Raw genomic sequence first — 20,134 nt, 5'->3', positions numbered from 1 at the left:
CGTTTGATGATCCCCCCGGCACCACCAACAGTTTAACATTTAAACTTGTGCAGAGCAGCTCCTGCATCAGAAACCACTCTCCCTTTTGCTACGACATACAATTAATATGCCTTTTTTTATACAACAGCAATTAAAGCAGTAAATAATTTAACACAACAAAAAGGTCTTGTGTGTGAAATTCAAATTGCCCTAGATTTATTATTTAATTTAATGAATGAAAACACTAATAAGTAATGAAAAGAGTCATCATTCATTACAGCCTTGCCTTACACGGGCAAACTACAGTTTGTACATCAGCAAAAAGAAATCATCACAACATGAGACAGGTCACGTAACAACAGGCTTTGATAGCTGGTGTACGTGCGTGCGTCCCTCACCTTAATCTAGCTGCAAGGAGTGCACGCCCACAACTTTGTCAGATTGCGGATATTTTTATGAGGGTTGCCATGTGCAGAGTTTCTGTAGTGGGTTAATGACTCTATATTATAAACACACCAGGGTTTCTGATCCTACCGGCTCTTTATAACCCTTTATATATCAGGAAATAAACTGCAGCAGAGTGTCGCAAACCTGTAGGCGTCGCAGGTGCAACTTGTGGTGAATTGCCGAGCTTCTTTCATGAGGTCTGACAGTTTGTATGACTTTATAAGAAACCAAATTGAACGGAAAAACAGGAGACTGATACAAGAGTGATAAAAAGGTATCGTCGTATTCTGCTGGGCTGATCCTTTCTACGGGAGTTTCACCTAAATAAAGGCCCTATGCAATTTGAATATGTTCGCTTAAAAGTCATTTAGATTTATTATATACAGGAAAGAATGAAGAGGCGTCTGCTCAACTGTAAGTAATAATTAATAAAGGTAAAATAAAATACATTCATTCATTACTCTCTTCACTTTACCTGGCTGTTTGCCATATCCAGGGCGATATGATAAATTATCACAATATAAATTGTTTTTGGGTAATTTAACAAATAATTAGTCTAAATGAAGTAACCACATGGTAAAGCCTATTTTAGGATACTCCTATGTGAATTAAATCCCTGAAACCTTTAAAACAAAGACCCGAAACTACCCCTGAATTCACATTTTCCAGGGCAAAAATGTAAAGTGAGTGATACATATGGCTGTTAACAGAAAGCAGGATGAGATTTTCTTTGTTAAAAATCACCATTAAAGCATGTACAGGACAAAATCCGCAAAAAGATAAGAGGTAAGAGGTAAGCAACAACCGAAAGTTCCTCACAGCAGCTTGAAGTACAATTCTGGGGTAGTTTTACTTTAATTAAGTAGCCTATTACAATTTCCTGCTACTTTAAACTTCTAATCCACTAGACTTTTTGCATTTAACTACATTTTTTCGTAACTCTATTAACTTTCCAGATTCAGATACTTATTCGATACAAAATGTACTGAAAGTGTGATATCAGCCGTCACTGACCCCAAGGAGAAACTCAGGAGGTACCCAGGAGTACACAAAATGATGAATATAAATTCACAAACTTGATAAACATTTACCTGCTAAAGATAACCAAACAACACAACACTAACACTGTTCTCTGAAATTCCACTAAATCCGGACTTTTATTTTGGTATTTTGGCACTTCCACCTCTGACAATCACATGAATATACATGGGAGGGACATGGTGCTAAATCAGTTCAGATTGGACGAGGAAACACCCGATCGGGCAACTCGAAAACATTCTGGGAATGAAGGAGGGCTGGTCTGATCTGAGCACCGCCCAGAACCGAGTGGGTGAACTTTGTCACAAATCACACTGAGGTGCTTTATTCCTCCCTCCTCTGCCTCTCCTCACTGTCAGATAGACAGGCAGACGAACAGACATATGAGTCCGGTGTAGTGCGCTCTGCAAAATGTACATGTGGTTCACCGTGTTAGCCGGACTGGCTATTCTGCTCTTTGCTTTCCTTAAGTCACTTTTCCCATACTTCAGCGAGGACTGCGCCTACATCCTGAGGAGCCTCAAACTCGGCGTCAGGCTCGTCAAATACAAGAAAGTCAAACCTTTCTACAGCATCGTGGACCGCTTCTTGGATGTAGTGAAGAAAGATCCCCGCAAGATCTTTCTGCACTTTGAAGGTCGAGAGTTTTCTTATGGAGACGTGGACAAACAGAGCAACAAGGTGGCCAGAGCTCTGCAGGCTGAAGCAGGGCTCAAGGAGGGGGACTCTGTCGCCCTTTTTCTGGCTAACGAGCCCAGTTATGTGTGGACTTGGCTCGGATTGGCCAAACTGGGCTGCCCCGCTGCTCTGCTCAACTTTAACATCAGATCCAAGTCTCTGCTGCACTGTTTCTCCTGCTGCGGGGCCAAAGTCCTCATCGCCTCTCCAGGTAACATTTAAAGTCATACATGAAGGGTGGGGGGTCTTCTGCTTGGTTTCCTTCACCATTGCTCGCCTGTTGCTTACACCTGAGGGTCAAAGTTCAATTAAGCTGTCTTTGATGAGCCAATCTGTATCAATAACCCTGTAACACCTCTACAGCCACTATCTCCAGTTTAAAACGCATTCATATAAATCCTCATCATATATAAACTGTACACGTCTATCCACTCTGTTTTCTTTAAATATGTTTAAGGCACTATTTTTATTATTTGTAGCTTACAGGCTTTTTAAAATACATATTACATGCTTTTTAAATGTATATTTAAAATAAGGTGGAGAATAAGGTCAAATTAAAATGGTGAATTGAGGAATAACATTAATTTATAACGTTGTTATGTCTGTTTCTGTGCAAGTAGACCGAGATCAACAGAAAAACAACGGAGTAAATCTCTTTAATGCATCCACATTCTTGGCCTATAGAGCTGATCCTGAGTGTGATTATGAGGTCCTTTCAGGTCATCCAGGTTGTCTAGCTTCCAGTGGTGGAAAGTATTTATCTTGTATGCAGCTTTTATTCTACTTCTGAACAACGTTTCTTACTCGATCACAGTTATTTACCTTGCAGGTTATGATTCTGCAGACCTGAAATTCACATACAAAGGGTTTGATAAGCACCCCATGTAGTGTATCCGGTAACCTTCAGGTGCTTGTCAGCTAGAGAACAAACAGCAGGCTGCACGTGGTAGCTTCATTATATCTAATCGTAAGCCCCAGAAACCAGCCAGTCCTGCTATGATATCTCAGTTGTAATTTTGTCTTACCAAACAGATCTGCAGATACTTCCAAAGTAGATCGCCTGGTTGATCATCCAACCTCGGCTCTGGTGGATTAAACTACTTGAGAGTAGTGAAAGTAGTAACTGAATCTCTCTCTAACAAGCAACAACATTAACAGGCTCCTCATGTCCATGTTGGGCCACTGTGGTGCTATTAGTTTATGAATAGATCTGACAGACAGTTCTGATCAGCATTTTACCCCATTTTAAAGGCTGTTAATGATCTACAGTGTGCACTAGAAGTGAGAAGTATAGACCAAATGTACCGAATAATAAACTGTAAATCTAAATGTATTGTTTAAATAGCTCATTTGGGATTTACAGATACCAACATTATGTATATTCTAAAACACATGATCTCATCATCCCCACAGCATAAAGCAAAACAGATTTGTTCCACCTTGAGTGTAAAGTTTGCAATCATCGGTCTCTTTTGTTTCCAACTAAACCCGGTTTTAACAACAAGTGTTTTTCTCGTAGTGAACATTTCTAAAAATGAAGGCGATATAAAACATGTTTCATGTATAAGGACAACTCATCAGGAAAAACAGGTCTACATGTGCTGCATTGCGCAACAGTTTACTCTTGACATGCCTGCATGTGCAGAGTGACTGAATGCCTCTCTGTGTTTACAGAGCTGCTGGACGCCGTGGAGGAGGTTTTACCAACGCTGAGGGAGCAGGGTATCACTGTGTTCGTCCTCTCTGACGCCTGCAGCATCCAGGGCATCAACGCTTTGTCTGAAAAGATCTCACAGGCCTCGGATCAGCCGCTGCCCCGAGACGTCAGAGCCAACATCAACATTAGGAGCACCGCTCTGTACATCTACACGTCAGGAACAACAGGTACACCGGGAAACTCGTCTGACACCAACTGACAAACAGTCTGCACTGACAGCCATGTTAAGTATAACTAGCTGTCTATTTATGAGGTACATTAGGTAATCCATCATGAGGGTGATAATGTTCAGTTTGTGGAAAAGTTTTCATAACCTTTTTGAGTCGTTTTGTTAAATTATTTGCGTCATGATGAGAGGTGTTTCTAATATTTAATCACCACTTTTATACCATTGATTCTGCTTAAGTGGGGGGCAGTTGACCTTAACAGAACAAGCTCTGATCTTGAAGATAGGAAGGTTTCTGCAGTCAGCTTACGTAAGACAAAACTGCTTTGAATTGATATGGTAATTGGTCGTTGTCCGGCTTTGTTATGGCTGAGCACTTGAGTTTCAGTCTCTCAGCATCAATCAACCACCAGACGACACTACAGTCTCGGCACGTATCTCGTCATGCCTTGTAGATATATATCTAAAAAGAAGAAAGAACGCCACCTTCAGCTCAACCTATCCAAGACTGAGCTCCTTGTCATCCCAGCCAGTCCCTCTATGCAACCACAGATCAATATCCAGCATGGAGAAACTGAACTCATACCCACTAAGTCTACCAGGAATCTGGGCGTCACAATTGACCACCAGCTAACCTTTGAGTTTCATGTGGCCTCGATTGCTGTCAGGTCGATTTGCCCTGTACAACATCAGGAACACAACTGCTGGTACAGGCTCTCGTGATATCACACATAGATTACTGCAACTCCCTACTGGCAGGCCTTCCTGCATGCACATTCAAACCTCTGCAACTGATCCAGAACGCATCAGCGCAAAATGGCACGTCACTCCACTGCTCATATCCCTCCACTGGCTCCCAGTCGCCGCTCGCACCAAATTCAAAACCCTGTTGCTCGCTTACAAAACAGCAACAAAAACGACTCCTGCCTACCTGAACGCCCTCATCCAGGTCTACACTCCGTCCTGCCCACTACGCTCTGCCAATGAAAGACGCCTGGTACTCCCATCACAACAGGGCCCTAAGTCGCTAACTAGACTCTTCTCCTCAGAAGTCCCCGGTGGTGGAACGCACTACCAAACTCCATTCAGTCCACAGAGTCCCTTTCACCTTTAAGAAGAAGCTAAAGACCCAGCCCTTTCATGGACACCTCTGCACTTAATGATATTGATGCTATTGAATGACGATGATGACGGGATGTAGTTTACGCTGACTAGGATTTTCATGATGATAATGATGACTATACTGGTCTTGTTGATGTTGCTGATGATGATTATTATTATTATTAAAAAAAAAACGCCCTAAACACTGCCTGTTGGCACCAGTGTCCGATCGCACTTGAAGCTTTTTTTTGGCACTTGGTGACTTCGTTCCCTCCTGATCGTTGCTTGTGTTGATGAACTCTCAGATGTACGTCACATTGTAACTTCTCTTTTTATTACTGTTTTTAGTTCCCTAATGGGACAGTATCGTTGTGTGCTAATGAGGTGAGGGTGAAACAGGACAGTAAATGTGCGAGGCATAAAATCAAAACAGATGTGAAAAATGCCAAAAGGCTGAGATTAACTTCTTACTGCAGGAGAGGGTTAAGAAGTCTCTGTAGGTGTTTTAAGATCCCTTTTCTTACCTTTTAAAAGTGTCATATACCTCATACTAACTGTACCTGCTGAGGAGCCTGACATGATTTATTATTCTTTATAAATTGGAAGGTCTGCCTAAAGCAGCTGTTGTCACCCATGAGAGGATTTGGGCCGCCTCCTTCGTCCAGGCGGCGTGTGGAGTCACAGCAGAGGACATCTTCTACATCAATCTGCCTCTCTATCACAGTGCTGGCTTCCTCATCGGGATGGTCGGAGGCATCGAGAGAGGTAAAAATCCTCTTTTAACAATAACAACAAAAGCTTTAACACACCTGGAATGTGTACTTATGAAGGAGAGGTATATTTTGCATTAAACTAAAAAGCTGTAAAATTATTTTACTTTAAGGTATGACCATTTTTCTGAGGAGAAAGTTCTCCGCCTCTCAGTTCTGGGACGACTGCAGGAAGTATAATGTGACAGTGGTGCAATACATTGGGGAAACAATGCGCTACCTCTGCAACACACCCAAGGTAAAATCTGTGGTCTGGTTATGGAGTCTGGATAAATGAATGAAGCATTATTTTGATAGAAGATGTGGAGCTTTGATTGTCTTTGGCTGTTTGCAGAAAGACAATGACAAAAACCACAAAGTGAGGTTCGCCATTGGAAACGGCGTCCGGACAGACATTTGGTCTGAGTTTCTGAATCGCTTTGGGGATATCCAAGTCAAAGAGTTGTACGCGGCCACGGAGGGAAACATCGGCTTCATCAATTACACATCCAAGATCGGTGCAGTTGGCCGAGTCAACTTTGTCCACAGGGTGAGCAGAAGAACATGTCTCGCAGTCCACTCCTTTGGGCCAGACAGAAACCTCTATATCTACGTACTGTAATGGATGAATTGTCCAAATTTCTTTAATGAACTATGAGCGAATTTAGTGAATGATCTCAAAAACTTTGAATAGATTGCCGTGACATTTGGGACACACATCCCTGTTTCCTGCTAGTCAAATTTTATGTTGGTGATTAGTAATTGTTAAGTCTAGCACTCCCATAAGGTCCCCTTTATTTTGTTACCTTTAAAATACCTTTAAATCTTAAACAACAAACAACACACAACAGCCGCAGTTGTACTTTGTTGTGTGCTTATTGTAAATGTTAGCATGCTGATTTGTTAAGTGAGATGTAGAACATGGTTTAAATACTACACCTTTTAAATATTGTTGTGCTAGCATTGTCATTGTGAGCATTTTAGAAGCTGATTTTGACATTTAGCTCAAAGCTGTGTTAAAGTACAGCCTAGAAAAGCTACTAGCCTAGCTGTAAACTCTTCGCTTCATGAAACCAGCAAAGCTAAACTGCGTCCACTGCAGTCTTTCAAGTATTCAAAAACAATACACCTTTCTAAATTAAAATTACAACATGGTTAAACCTTCAACCGCTAATCATTTGTGTTAGCATCATTGTGAGCATTTTACTGACAGTAGTTTTTAGCTCAAAGCTATGTGAAAGTGTAGCCTAGAAAGGCTGTTAGCATGGCTGTAAACTTGTATATTCAACTAGCAAAACTAAACCCTATCAACTGCAGTTGTTCAGTATTCACAAACAAGATTAAAACATCAGTGTGTTAGCATTGTCATTGTTAGCATGTTAGCATGCTGACTTTGACATTTAGCTCAAAGCTGTGTTAAAGTAAAGCCTAGAAAAGCTACTAGCCAAGCTGTAAACTCTTGAAACCAGCAAAGCTAAACTGCGTCCACTACAGTCTATCAAGTTTTCACAAACAATACACCTTTCTAAACTAATTTTTAAATTAATTAATTTTAGCTTACAGCTGTGTGAAAGTAAAGCCTAGAAAAGCTGCTAGCATGGCTGAGTCGTAGGTTCAGCTAGCAAAACTAAACCCAACTGTAGTCGTTAAATATTCACAAACAAGATTAAAACATCAGTGTGTTAGCATTGTCATTTGGAGCATGTTGTATACCGACTTAAGCATTTAACTGAAAGCACTACTGTCTCTCAGTGCCACCTGCCAAAGCTGCGAGCATATCTGTAAACAATTAGCTTTGTTAAACCAGCAAAGCTAAACTTTGACAACTGTAGTCCATTAAGTATTCACAAACAATAAAGATTTCAATTTTGTTTCTTTGTAGTTTTTCTTCCCCTACACTCTGATCAAGTTTGACATTGAGAAGGAGGAGCCTGTCAGGAACTCTGAGGGTCTGTGCATCGAAGCAGCCAGAGGTGAGATGATATCAGAGGTGGAAACATACCTGTGTTTTCTTATTCACAGAAAGCAGCAGTACCATATCTGGTATTTTGAGAGCTGAAACTATTAATCCACAATGCCAACAAGAATGTTGACAATATATTACTTAATTGTCTCTTTATAAAATCCACAAAAAATAAATGCTAGCTGCAAAAATGTGCTGCTTTTAACATTTTTCTTTTGTAAATTTTAATCTGGTTGAACTTTTTAATTGTTGGTTGAAAAAAACAAGCATCCAGAAGGCATCACCATTCATGTTTCTTTTCTTCAGGTGAGACGGGACTCTTGGTGGGAAAGGTTACTCAGAGGTCACCCTTTGTTGGATACGCTGGAAACAAACAGCAGACTGAGAAGAAGAGGCTTCATGACGTGTTGAAAAAAGGCGACCTTTACTTCAACACTGGAGATTTGCTCCGGGTTGATGACGAGAACTTTGTGTACTTTCAGGATCGTGTCGGTGACACTTTCAGGCAAGTTGTGACTCATTTTGTGTTAATCTGTCAGTGCCATTGTTTTATTTTTCACTAATAATACTGCACGCTTGAGAAGTTGTCGTTAAGTTATTGTGGATGACATGTTGTGTTTGTGCTTGTTTGTTGTGGCAGATGGAAAGGAGAGAACGTGGCCACCTCAGAGGTTGCAGACATTCTGACCATGGCTCAGTGCATTTCGGAGGCAAATGTGTATGGGGTCAAAGTTGAAGGTAAAGACACTGATGTCAGAAATCTTACCAAAGAGAAAGATGAAATGCTTTATGCTGTTCTTTTTTAAAATATCTCCAACGTATTTTATTGATCTGTCTGATAAGGTCATGAGGGGCGGATCGGCATGGCAGCTATCATTTTGAAAGAAGGAGAAGATTTTGACTGTTCTGACACTTACAAGCAGGTCGTCAACTACCTCCCAGCTTATGCAAGACCTCGATTCATCAGGATCCAGGTAAGAAAAAACAGTTGCTACACACTCTTTCTCCTTGCACCTGCAGTGTTTTTTTGATAAAAGTTTCCCTTTGATCGACCAACGTGGCGGGCTGATTGCGGAAGATTTCTTCTTATCATCCTTTGAAATCAAATATCACGAACTAGCTATTTTCTGTGGAAAAAGCTGGAATCATTTTCAAACAGGCCGCTCATGCTGACACTTGGAGCTGCTAAAATGTATAGTTTACCTATAAAAGCTGTCATATAATGAATTATTCAAAAGCGGCATGAGTAATATATTCCTAAAAAGAACAACAAATCACTTATGACCCTCTACAAGTGTGTGAGCCTGGTCTCTGTCTCTGGCAACTACCTATAAGCAGTCGTTTGCAGCCCCCAGCCAAAACAGCCAACAGAGTGTGAGGACTTGGCTCTGTAAAAATGTAGCGACCAGGTGCCACATCGTAAACATATATCCAAGACGAAGCTTCTGGTGTCCTTGAGCCGGGGAGGAGGGGGCCAACATTACAAACTGCAAAGCATTCTGCTTTAAAAAGATGAAGGGATGTTAGAGGGATTCCCCAATCCACCACCGTCTCTCTTGATGCCCTTGTGTGTTATTTCCACTTTTTAAAAACATATTTTTGTCTCCCTAAAGTTTAAACATTTATTTTGCTCTGTTCACTTAAAAATGTTTAAACTGTGTTCCCTGTCAAACTGGCAGAATCCAGACAACAGGGGCTCTGAGCTTATCAAACATTGAGATGCTCCTCTCAGTGTCCTTCAGTTATAACCATTATGCTCTGGATTTTGCCTCTCAGGCAACGCACACGTTGGCCTTCCTACCTGGTTAAGTTTTTTGGGGGTGTTTGCAGCCTGTGAGCTAAACTGCAGACTCTACTCAGGGCTGAAGTCCCCCAAATCTTCTGCATTTTTGGGTAAAAGAGTAATCATCATTTTATTGAGCGGAAATTGTTGACTTTCAAAATGGCTAAATGTTTTTTTTTTGTCAAACCAAATTTACCACAAATATCAGGTATCTAATCGGGGAGTCATGATTGTTGGGTTGTTTAGCCATAAATGTAAAAACATTCAACACTAAGTCTGATAAAAACGTATATATAAATTAAAATGATGATGATGATGATTGTATCTCATGAAAGCTTTGAGGGGATTTCTTCATATTTGGCACAAAGGTCCACACATACTCGAGCCTGAATTGATTACATTTTTGTGGTCATAGATCAAAGTTAGTGTTACCTCATACGTCCCATTCCTGTGAAGGCTTTATCTCTGTCAGGGTTCTGTAAATAATCCCAAATTGAATATAGCCTTTCTCAGTGGAAACTATTCACTGAAGTCAGAACAAACTTCCATTTAGTCAAACAATCCACTTAGTACCTTAATAAATTCCTTCAGTCTTCACTACATGTGTGATAAGAGTCTGGGCAAAAACTGCAACTAACCTGCTTGGCCATTTTGTACAACCACAAGGTTGTCACTGTGTTTTTTCTCTCTTGTTGAAGAACCTGACCGTCAAATGTTATCATAAGTTGATACTTATTTCTAACCATAAACTCCAGCTCACTGATCTGACGTCACTTCTCTTGTTTCTTTTCTAAAATATGTTCATCTCACTGTGTCGAACTGACTCTGATCATTTTATGGTAATTATCTTGAGGCAGTGAAAGATCACTGTGGCTTTAAAGAATGAGTCAGCTGTCTGCAAGTGACAGAATAAGTTAGTAGCAGAAGCACTGAAGGACCTTGATGATGAAAGCAACGTGGTTGCGAGACGTCCGCCTGATAACTGATCACTACTGTTGTCTGTTGTTTCTCTTCTGTTTGTTGCTATTTTTAAAACTAAAGTTGGACCAACATATTTCTGATATTTACAATCTGTGTTTGCAGCCCTGCCTGGAGATGACGGGGACGTTCAAGATGAAGAAAGTGAAGCTGGTGGAGGAAGGATTCAACCCCGCTCAGATCACAGATCCTTTATACTTTTTAGATGCTGAGAAAAAGGTGTTTGTTCCCATGACCGAGGAGATCTACAGAGCGATCGCTGTAAGAGAGATAAAGCTCTAACAAGGAACTTAAAGCAGTCTCTTTTAACAAAACGGGCCGTGTGTTTACAAAGTAGCAGCTCAATAACCAGCACCAGTGGTTAAGCAAACAGCCAACACATCTGTACAATCCATCCATCCATTATCTACACTGCTTATCCTGCTCAGGCTCGCAGGGGAGGACAGGCGGGGTACATCCTGGACTGATAGCCACTCACAGGGCTGAAACACAGACAGACAACCTTTCACACTCACACTCACATGTACGGGCAACTTAGAGTCACCTGTGAACCTAACGAGCATGTTCTTGAACTGCGGGAGGAGCCCACACATGCACGAGGAGAACATGTAAGCTCCACACAGAGAGGCCCACTTCGCCCAAACTGGGGTTCGAACCAGGAACCTTCTAGCTTTGAGGCGACAGCGCTAACCACACAAGTAAACACACACACACACACACACACACACACACACACACACACACACACACACACACACACACACACACGAGTTCTTTACGCGAGGAACAAAGAAAACAGAACAGAATTAGCAATAGAGTTGTTACAACACAAGTTATGATGTTGCTGTATCCATGAAGGCTCAGAGAGAAACTTTCCAAGTCCACTATTGATCACAAAGAATGGGAACCAAAGGTCTCGAAAAAGTTCATGCCCAGTTATGTTTTTCTAGTCTTATTTTTATGGTTTAAATTCTTATATTTAGTCCAGGTGATGACTAAGATAGATGATTATTTTTATCAAAATAAAAGCATGTAAAATGTGTTAATATACCTGTTTTTCTAATTAAATATCTGACATGTATCTGACATATTGTTAACAAGGTTTCAGGTGATGTCGTATGTCCAAAACGGATTCAGTGGATGAATGTGGTTTAATTTTTATTCCCATGTTTTTTTAAACCTGGTGTCCAATGAAAGGGACTTAAAGAAATAAAAGACAAGCGTTAGATTTGTTAAAACTAACCTTGTATCCTGAACATCTTTCAAATTGTTCTATTTTACTAAATAAAAGTGACGTTGAATTTTCTGAATCTGTCACCTGAAAGATGTCATCAGCATACAGTGATATGTTGTGTTTATTATTATTAACCTTCTGTCCACAGTGTCACAGTATATGACACAATAACAGGTATTATAATCAGTTACAATGATCCTTAAGGGAAAACAAAAGGGTTTGATTTGTTGAACAAACGGAAAATATAATGAGGTAGAATTCAGTACTGCAGAAAAGCAAATTTGCAGGTATGAAGAGCGTCAAGTATAAAATATTTATTATGAATATTTGAAGTGTTATCTTTAACATCCTGGATTAAAATTGAAATCACTAATCGATAAGAATCCTTTATGATTGTCTGTGAAGAGCAAAGAGGGTCGCTGATCCATAAGTAGAATCTAACATGAAGACAAACGACCGCTTTTTGACTTTTGTAACATTTAACTAATCTCAGGGACAGACTCGCTGTGAATCATTACATCATGTTGTAAGAGACCACTTTGTTACTAACTCGTTCACCGTGCATCTCTTCAGTTCATGAAATGTTTGACATGTTGACGGCGTGTAATATACAGGTGTTTCTCATTGCCACTGTTGTAGTTTTAATAAAACTTGTGGTTTTCTTTATCCCATGACTCTCTTCATTCAAGATGTTTATAATAACTTAACTTCTTTCTAACTTAAGCTACTTCTGAGACATATTGTACAACCTGTTAATCAGTGAACCTTTGCTCCTGTGTTACGTAAAGCAGCCGGTCTTTGCTTTATCAGCCTGTGTGCACTGCAGCTTTATCATGTAACCTGAGTTAAGGATTGTTGGGGTCTTTGGGTTACTCTGCTCTCCATGAATCGGCTCATGCAACCACATTTGGGAACAGAGACTGACTCTGCCGGGGTGAACGACCATTGATACAATCTATGTGATGGACTAACACAACCTTTGACATAAAGAGATACTCAGACTGTGTCACAAGCTTGATCACGTGACTCATGGCACAAATGTCAAAGTCGGGGAAATCAGCTGTTTTGAAAGACAAAGTAGGAGAAAGTTGAAACTATTTTAATTTTGTAAATGAGTTTTTCGTAACCCGAGTTGAACTCTGAGCTTACTGTGCAGAATGTTGTTTGACACAATCTGCTGAGAAAAAAAACGGTTTTCCTTCTTTGGATCTCAGATTAAAAGTGTGAGCTGTATTTTGTGACATCACAAGTAGGGTTGAAGCCTGGTTCAGCATGAAACTCAGGTGTGTAACCCTACAGTGCCCAGGAGAGACATCTTGTATCTTGTGAAAACATTGTAAATAAAATATCATTTTACACAAATAGATTTAAGTGTGTAGGATTTGGGAAACCTTATCAGACATGAGTTATTGTCAGTTTATAGTCGACACCTTGTTGTCTCATAAAAGGTCTTACAATAAATATAAATACTACACTACTACGAGGTGTTGATTCAACTGTAGTTTAAGGTTTAACTATTGACAAGTGGTTATTTTGTCTGCCCACAGTAGGGTCTCTGAGACAGTTTGAACACAACCAGAACATGACATGTATTTCAGGACTGGTGTATTGGATCAGATTTAGTTTAAGTAACTGGCAAATTAGTGTTTGTTGTTGTCACGTGCCTCCAAACATGTCTGGAGGGGATCTTTAAAAACAACAGCAACATATTTTTGATTCAATACTGAAAGAGAACGAGCAAAGGTCAGATGAACAAATAGGATGAAACGTCCAGTTTGTTTTGTTCAAAACTTTAGAGTAGGATTGGGTAACTTTGATCTAAACAGGGCCACCCTGATCCTTGCTGAGGGGTGGACTCAGGCCGGATTTCAGTATAGCAGAACTTTTTAATTTGGTTAAACATTTTAGCATTTTTTACAATTAAGTTAATACTCTCTACATTTTCTTTATATTTTGCTCTTAAATTGCTGTCGCTGCAGTCACATAGGAGACATTAGTAAGTAAACAAATAAGGATTTTGTCCTCAGAATCACAAGAAGCTGTCAATGTTAAACAAAATATTAGATTTAAACTGTGAGGAACTTAAATTTTGTGTGGATTTTAGAGACCCATGTGGACGAAGAAGGTAGTATGGAGTCCCATTTAGAGCACGAGTAAGATTCAGAGATCCTAAAAAGTCTGCATCTGATTCAGGTTGATCCAATCCAGTTTAACTTTGAAAAACCAGGACAGAAGTAACACGGATTAGATGATCCTGGATTGCAAAAAAAGGGATTCCCAGATGCAGATTAAACTGTTTGAAAACTGGGCGCCAGAAATTCCGGATGCATGTCATTAACTAAATGTAAATAAAGAGAGTCTGCACTAATTTTACTGTGTGTGCACAATAATCTAACCAACAGCTCAGTTTGCCGGTTTTACATGTGGAACAGATTGAGACGCAGCTGCGGAAGACACAAAACGTAAATCAAACACGCCGATAATAATCGCCAACTTGTCAACCCACGTAGGAATTCTCCGAGCTGTTTGGCAGGATAACAATCTGGGTGTGTCGATACGCAAAACATCTGGAAGTTGAGCTCAACACATCACACTGATCCAAGGAGCAGTTACTTTAAAAATGAATTTATTTATTAATACAGTGGTATACTTAGAAATGTGTTGCAAAGGAAAACAAACAAACAATTGAACTGAGAAAAATGAAAATAAATAAAAAGAATGTCAGCCACACGGGAAAGTAAACTAGAGTCGGGTTGAAGCAGTATTATCATATCAAAAGAAAATAGTACTGATGTGCCATAATAAATTGTCTATTAGTACAAAAATACATTTCAGGGCACACAATACAGCATCCAGTATCACAAATAAAGGAAGGGACCACTCTTCACAGCAGACCCCCTCAATTACATCTTTTAAAATTATTTAAACCAAGCACTTCTCTAGTTTGTAAATAAGAATAAAAAGTTTCTGACCTTAAGTAAAAATGCCTTAAGTAGTGTGTGTATATGTTGGTAGAAAAGTCGGACTTATTACTGCTTATGTCAGTTCCAAGGCTCAGGGGTATAACCAGAATACAAACATAACCAATGTAACCGCTTTCTCTTTTTTAAACAAACATTTTCTCTTTTATACAAAATAACAAAGATGTACAAAAGTTCATTTACAGAGAACCAAGGCCATATACTAGCAATATGTACAGCCACATTTTTAACATCTTCTAGCTTTTTTGTATTCTCTCAGACTTCATATGCATAGCAGTAAAAGAAAGCATACCTTTTCATCAGCCTCAATTATTCTCGTGTGCTAAATCCGAGTTCACTGTTTATGAGAAAATGCAGAGACAACTTTTTCTTCCGTAGTGATCGCGATAACTGAAGGATCCGATGTTTTTAAAGTTTCACTGAAAAGTTAATATGCAGATAAGGCATCACTGCTTGCAGTGTACGATGGGATTTTCATGTGTTGAACTTAGTAGTAGCAGGCTTCTGGACCTGAGTCATAGCACATGCATAGATCTCTAGACAGCAGGAGTTTGTAAAATCAAGTCAGTATATTTATCTACGGTAAAACATTGCTACAAAAACATCAGTTTTAAAGAGAGAGCGCCCCGTCCGAACAGACGGGCGTCTCGTACTAATACTTAACCTTCGTTAATCTTCTTGTTTTTTCGTCTTTTCCTTCATGAGCCTCAGAAAGTCCTCAGAGATCCTTCATGAGTGAAACGCATGACCACAGAGCTCACAAACAAAAGTTTTGCATATACCAACTTTGCTGTTTGTGAGTCTCTTTTTTATGTAGGTTTTTTCTTTTTTTTTTACAGTACGCAAAAATCCTGTTGCAATATTAAACAAGTTTGAAAATCCTCATTTGTCCTTACACTGCGCTGACCTTTTACAAAATTAGCTTAAAAATGTCAAAATGAGATTATTCAGTCTGTGGCACTGGTCATGCATTCCAACTTCAGTTCCTTTTGTTTAAATAACTTGTTTTAATCTTTATTTTTTGCAAGCCTTGAAAGCACCGAAAACAAATGAAAGAAAAAACAAGAGTGCAGCCTTGGGGATGCTGGACTCCTCCGACTCTCCTTGTGTGTGTGTTTGTGTGTTTTTTTCCTTTTTTTTTTTAACATGTTTTTGGGCACAGTAAACAACGTGAGAGTATCAAGTTCATACTTCATCAACATCGTGCTCCTCACCCAGCGGAGGGAGCACGACAGGGGTCACCGAGGTGCCCCCTGTTTATCACATTCAGTAACAGGCCAGCTGTTGCCCTCTTCAGAAGTGGTCAATGAGCACTGACACACAGTTTGCACCCACCAGGTAGTTTGGGTCTCCGGGGAGAGATTTGTTCTGCCAGGTTTTGGGATCACCTGCAGGAAATAGAGACAGGAGGTCAGCGGCTGGAGCGACGACCTTACTCTTTGAAATACAGAAAACACAGAATGAGTTTCAATCAAAACCTGTATCATTACATTTGATGATTCAATGTAAAAAATGATGCAGGAAATGAAGTCCTGTAGTTTATGTATGTTTGATTGGATAAGGCTTTATGAATAATTGGATCACTTTCATGGATAAAAAAATGATTCTAGGAAAGTGATAACCTTAGAAGGAGTCTGGGACGGAAGAGAAAAATAATTACCTGAACTGTAAAAACTAAGGAAAGTTATATCTGACGAGTTATAATTAAAGAGCAATTCAGGGTCTGGGACCTACTAAGAGGAAAGGTTCAGGGAACTAACTTATTATAACTTATGTTTCTAACACTGTTGTACGAGTACTGGTAATAAAAGTGTGGAGAAATAAAGGAGTCTGGGAGCCAAGAGGAATGAATTCTGGGAATTCTAAAAACTAAGAAAAATTATAACTGACGAGTTATAATTAAGTAGAAACATAAACTGAATGTTCTGACTGTATTTTGTATTCTGTATTTTCTGCCTGTCATAACGCTCTGTTTTTGAATGTGTACAGCACTTTGACTTGCTCTACGTATGAATGGTGCTTTATAAATAAACTTGCCTTTCTTTGCCAATTTCTTTACATTTCTCTACGATATTAAATCACAGTTACTTCCTATATAAATATATATGCTACCAAATCTGCTGTTTAGATTGCTGCAGTACCTGACAGTCTTTGTGTGTGTTTCTGAGGTCATGCGGCTCAAGCTGCTTGTCTTCTAGTGTGAGTGACAATAAAAATGGCGTCTATAAACACGATGTTGCTGCTAAGAATACATGATCGAAACAATAATACATGTTAAATGCATTTAAGCCTGAAACTAATATGTATTTTCATTAGTGATTAATCTGCTGATTATTGTCTCAATTAACTTGAAAATGCCCGTCACAGTTTCCTAACGAGACGTCTTGTTTTGTCCAACAAACAGTCAGAAGCACAAAGATATTTAGTTCACTCGCACATTTAAAAACTAAACTAAAGCAGGAAGAAGAAAATGGAAGCCATGCTTGTTGGAAAAAGACAATAAATTATAAAAATAGTTAATTGTTTTTCTGTGACCGACACTAATTAATAACTGACTGTTTCAGCTCTAGTGGCGTTGTTGTGTTTCTTCATTATAACTGTGGAGGAGCCCAAGATTAGAATGTGCAGCTCATATTAGGCATGACAATAAGAAAGCAGTTAATAGGCACATGCATGAAGAAGAAACGAGGGGAATAGGGAAAACAGATGAGGTGATTCAAATGATTCAGACAAGAATCTCTCCTCTCTAATCACCAAAGCCCACAGACCCCGAAGGACAGAGAGAGGACAGCGTACCCGACGAGGAGTCGGAGGATTTTAGAGCAAAAGACCAACCATCAGGGGTCATAGACGCACAGTGAGGTAAGCGCAGCTCCACCGGCTTCAGGAACTTGAGTCCGTGAGGGCCACACATCACCAGCGGACTTAGCAGCGTTTCTCCTGCACGGACGCAAAAACAGGATTTGAATTCCACAAATTAAAGCGTCGTGGGATTAATCAGCACACAGGATTATCTATTAGCCAAACAAGAGGCGGAGTGGAGCCCGCTGCCGCTGGACGAGAATTACCTGTTAACCGACTCTCCAGGTTAATTAAATGACTGCACTCCCCTGGGGATTAATGTTAATTTAAAAATATCCTCTAAATATAACTGCTGACATGGATGTGATTTTATTAAACAGAGAGTTACTAATAGTGTGACCGCTGTCTCACCTGTAAACCGGCTCTTTATCTACCTGTTCTTTCACTACAGGGCTTTAATGTTCCCTCATCAGACCTCTTATCATAAACAAATGTTAAGTACACGCTGCCACTCTTTTCAAAGGTTTCATAACACAATCTTTGTTCTGATTCAGCACTTTTTAAAAAAACACTTGAATGGCATATTATTAAGAGTCAACATTATGAGTCACAACCTCTTTTTTTGTTGTGGTTCCTCTAAAATCGATAAACACTTCCTGTTGTACAGACTACTTTTCTTCTCAGATGCAGGGGCTGTGCTAGTATATAAAGAAACTCAGGTACAGACCTTTCTCCTTGTCGAGGGGGGGCAGGATGCTGTTGTCCCGGCACACCTTGAAGTAAATCTCCTGCTCCACGCTCTCGGGGATGGCACCCTGGGGGATGATGATGCTGACGCCCGTCTCGATGGAGCTCAGGACGCCTCCGTTACAGTTAAAGATCCCCCGGGCGGTGGCCACCACAGTGTGTCCTTCATCCTCGTCGTCATCGTCCAGCGTGCTGGGGCTGAGGAGCGGAGGCACAGAAGTCGGCATCATCAGTCATCACAGTGTCGGCAGAGATTAATGCACAGCAGAGGACACAGAACAAACGAGAGTCTGTTTTCACCCTCTGAGAACTTCTTACCTTACAGGGATGGCCTTGGGGATGGCGTTGATGTTATTGTGCTGGTATTTGGGCCTGTTGTCCATGGTGCGCGTGAAGGTGTCCAGGCCACTGTCGTGATCGAGGGGCTGAGGGGACAGCTGAGGCTTTCCCCCGCTGTTTATGATCGCGCTGGGCTTGCTGAGGATGTCAGTCTTCACCTGTGTGTCGTTGGGCAGCAGGTTGTGGTTAAACTTGGGGCTCTCAAACTTGCGCTCAAATGGCCGAGCTGAGCTGGTGTACGGCTTGGGGACGTAGCGGTTATAGCTGGTTGGAGCGGGAGCGCCCAGCGCCTTTGGTGGTGCTGTATCTGTGCCGTTGACTGGGGGTTTATCGAGGGGGCCCCTCGGGGGCAGGTAGCCACCTGGCGTTGGTTCGTCCCTGCTGGGCGGCCTGAGAGCTGCCAGCTCAGGTTTAGGATTGGGCGATGTCAGCGGCTCAGGTATGGAGTTCACTGTGGAAGTTAGAAGAGAGGCACGATCACTTATATGATTGCTTTTAGAAGTTGTAAAGAACATTTTTCACATTTCTTTTCCCTCTGAAGTAGGACAAGGAAACGTTTGTGAGCCTACCGTCACCGGGGCTGAGCTTGGGCAGTGTGTTAGGTGGGATGGCGGACACAGGGGGCCCGTACTGAGAGGAGGGGCTGATTTGGGGCAGAGGCTCATATCTCTTCTCCACTGGACTCACCTTCTCTGCAGACTCAACCCTGCAGTAGGTCGACACAAACAATACAGTTAACAATTATCCTTAGCAGGTGTGGCTAAGGGGATATGTTGTCAGCCAACACTGCTGGCAGGAGGTGAAGTTGTTGTACCTGTTGTAAGGGTAGGACAGCTGAGCTGGTTTAGGCAGATCATGGAAGCGGTTGATGCCAGGACTGGGCTGGCCCATGGCCTTGCTATCAAAGCTCCTGCGATCAAAGTAGGACAACTGCTTCCTGTAGTACTCCTCATCCTCATCTGGGTCATAGTGGTTGGAACGCAATACATCATCCAGAGGTTTAGTGTGGGGCTTCTGTGGCTCAGGGGCCCTGCAGAGGAAGCAAAATGAAACATGTAAAACAGCAGCAAAGATTTAAAGAGGACGGACAGACAGCAGGATGAGCCTGAAGATCGCTGGACAATGAAGACTGAAGACTGTAATTTCCTTCCTGATGTAAGAAACAATGATCTCTTTTGAGGACCAGTTAATGACATGAAAGTGTCAGCAAGAGGGTGAAGATCAAAGTTGTGCTGCAGTGAGGTTTTTAAAGACCCGGCTAACACACAGAACAGATACACTTCAGGCTTCTGCATGTCCTTCATGCCTCTGTTCCCCACACCTCAGGCTCAGTCTGCTGCACACTGACTTGTGTCCACTAGGTGGAGCTCCAACAACAACAACCTAATTCCAAGATGCCTTTGCAAGAATCTCCGAGTTGTCCTTCAGCCAC

The 20,134-nt window shown here is 40.9% G+C and overlaps 2 protein-coding genes across 9 annotated transcripts in view; one reads left to right on the top strand and one right to left on the bottom strand.

The window, feature by feature from the left end:
• The first annotated feature begins 1,875 nt into the window (after window positions 1–1,875).
• LOC138612518 (long-chain fatty acid transport protein 2) lies at window positions 1,876–12,044 on the top strand. The gene is made up of 10 exons (XM_069685829.1): window positions 1,876–2,353; window positions 3,817–4,026; window positions 5,733–5,891; window positions 6,010–6,134; window positions 6,231–6,425; window positions 7,758–7,848; window positions 8,145–8,343; window positions 8,479–8,576; window positions 8,682–8,812; window positions 10,705–12,044. Exons 1-10 carry the CDS (start codon window positions 1,876–1,878, stop codon window positions 10,879–10,881), a joined length of 1,863 nt encoding a protein of 620 aa, XP_069541930.1. The 3' UTR covers window positions 10,882–12,044.
• Window positions 12,045–14,442: 2,398 nt separating this feature from the next.
• Window positions 14,443–20,134, bottom strand: part of tjp1b (tight junction protein 1b) — a 56,846-nt gene continuing 51,154 nt past the window's right edge. For 4 of the 8 annotated variants that reach the window (XM_069686974.1, XM_069686975.1, XM_069686981.1 and 1 more), the window contains 6 exons: window positions 19,517–19,732; window positions 19,272–19,408; window positions 18,682–19,153; window positions 18,344–18,561; window positions 17,611–17,754; window positions 14,443–16,202 (listed from right to left, as the gene is read on the bottom strand). In XM_069686974.1, the coding sequence (XP_069543075.1) occupies window positions 16,108–16,202; window positions 17,611–17,754; window positions 18,344–18,561; window positions 18,682–19,153; window positions 19,272–19,408; window positions 19,517–19,732 (1,282 nt within the window). In that variant the 3' untranslated portion in view covers window positions 14,443–16,107. The remainder of the gene's footprint in view (window positions 16,203–17,610; window positions 17,755–18,343; window positions 18,562–18,681; window positions 19,154–19,271; window positions 19,409–19,516; window positions 19,733–20,134) is intronic. The other 4 variants (XM_069686976.1, XM_069686977.1, XM_069686978.1 and 1 more) reach the window with 3 other exon arrangements.

The sequence above is a fragment of the Semicossyphus pulcher genome, unplaced genomic scaffold (genome assembly GCF_022749685.1).
Source record: "Semicossyphus pulcher isolate SPU_LCO1_2020_fin unplaced genomic scaffold, fSemPul1.0.p SCAF_8, whole genome shotgun sequence".
NCBI classification, from domain to species: domain Eukaryota; kingdom Metazoa; phylum Chordata; class Actinopteri; order Labriformes; family Labridae; genus Semicossyphus; species Semicossyphus pulcher.
The sequence above is the reverse complement of the archived record's forward strand: the minus strand, read 5'-3'. Positions and strand labels throughout refer to the sequence as shown.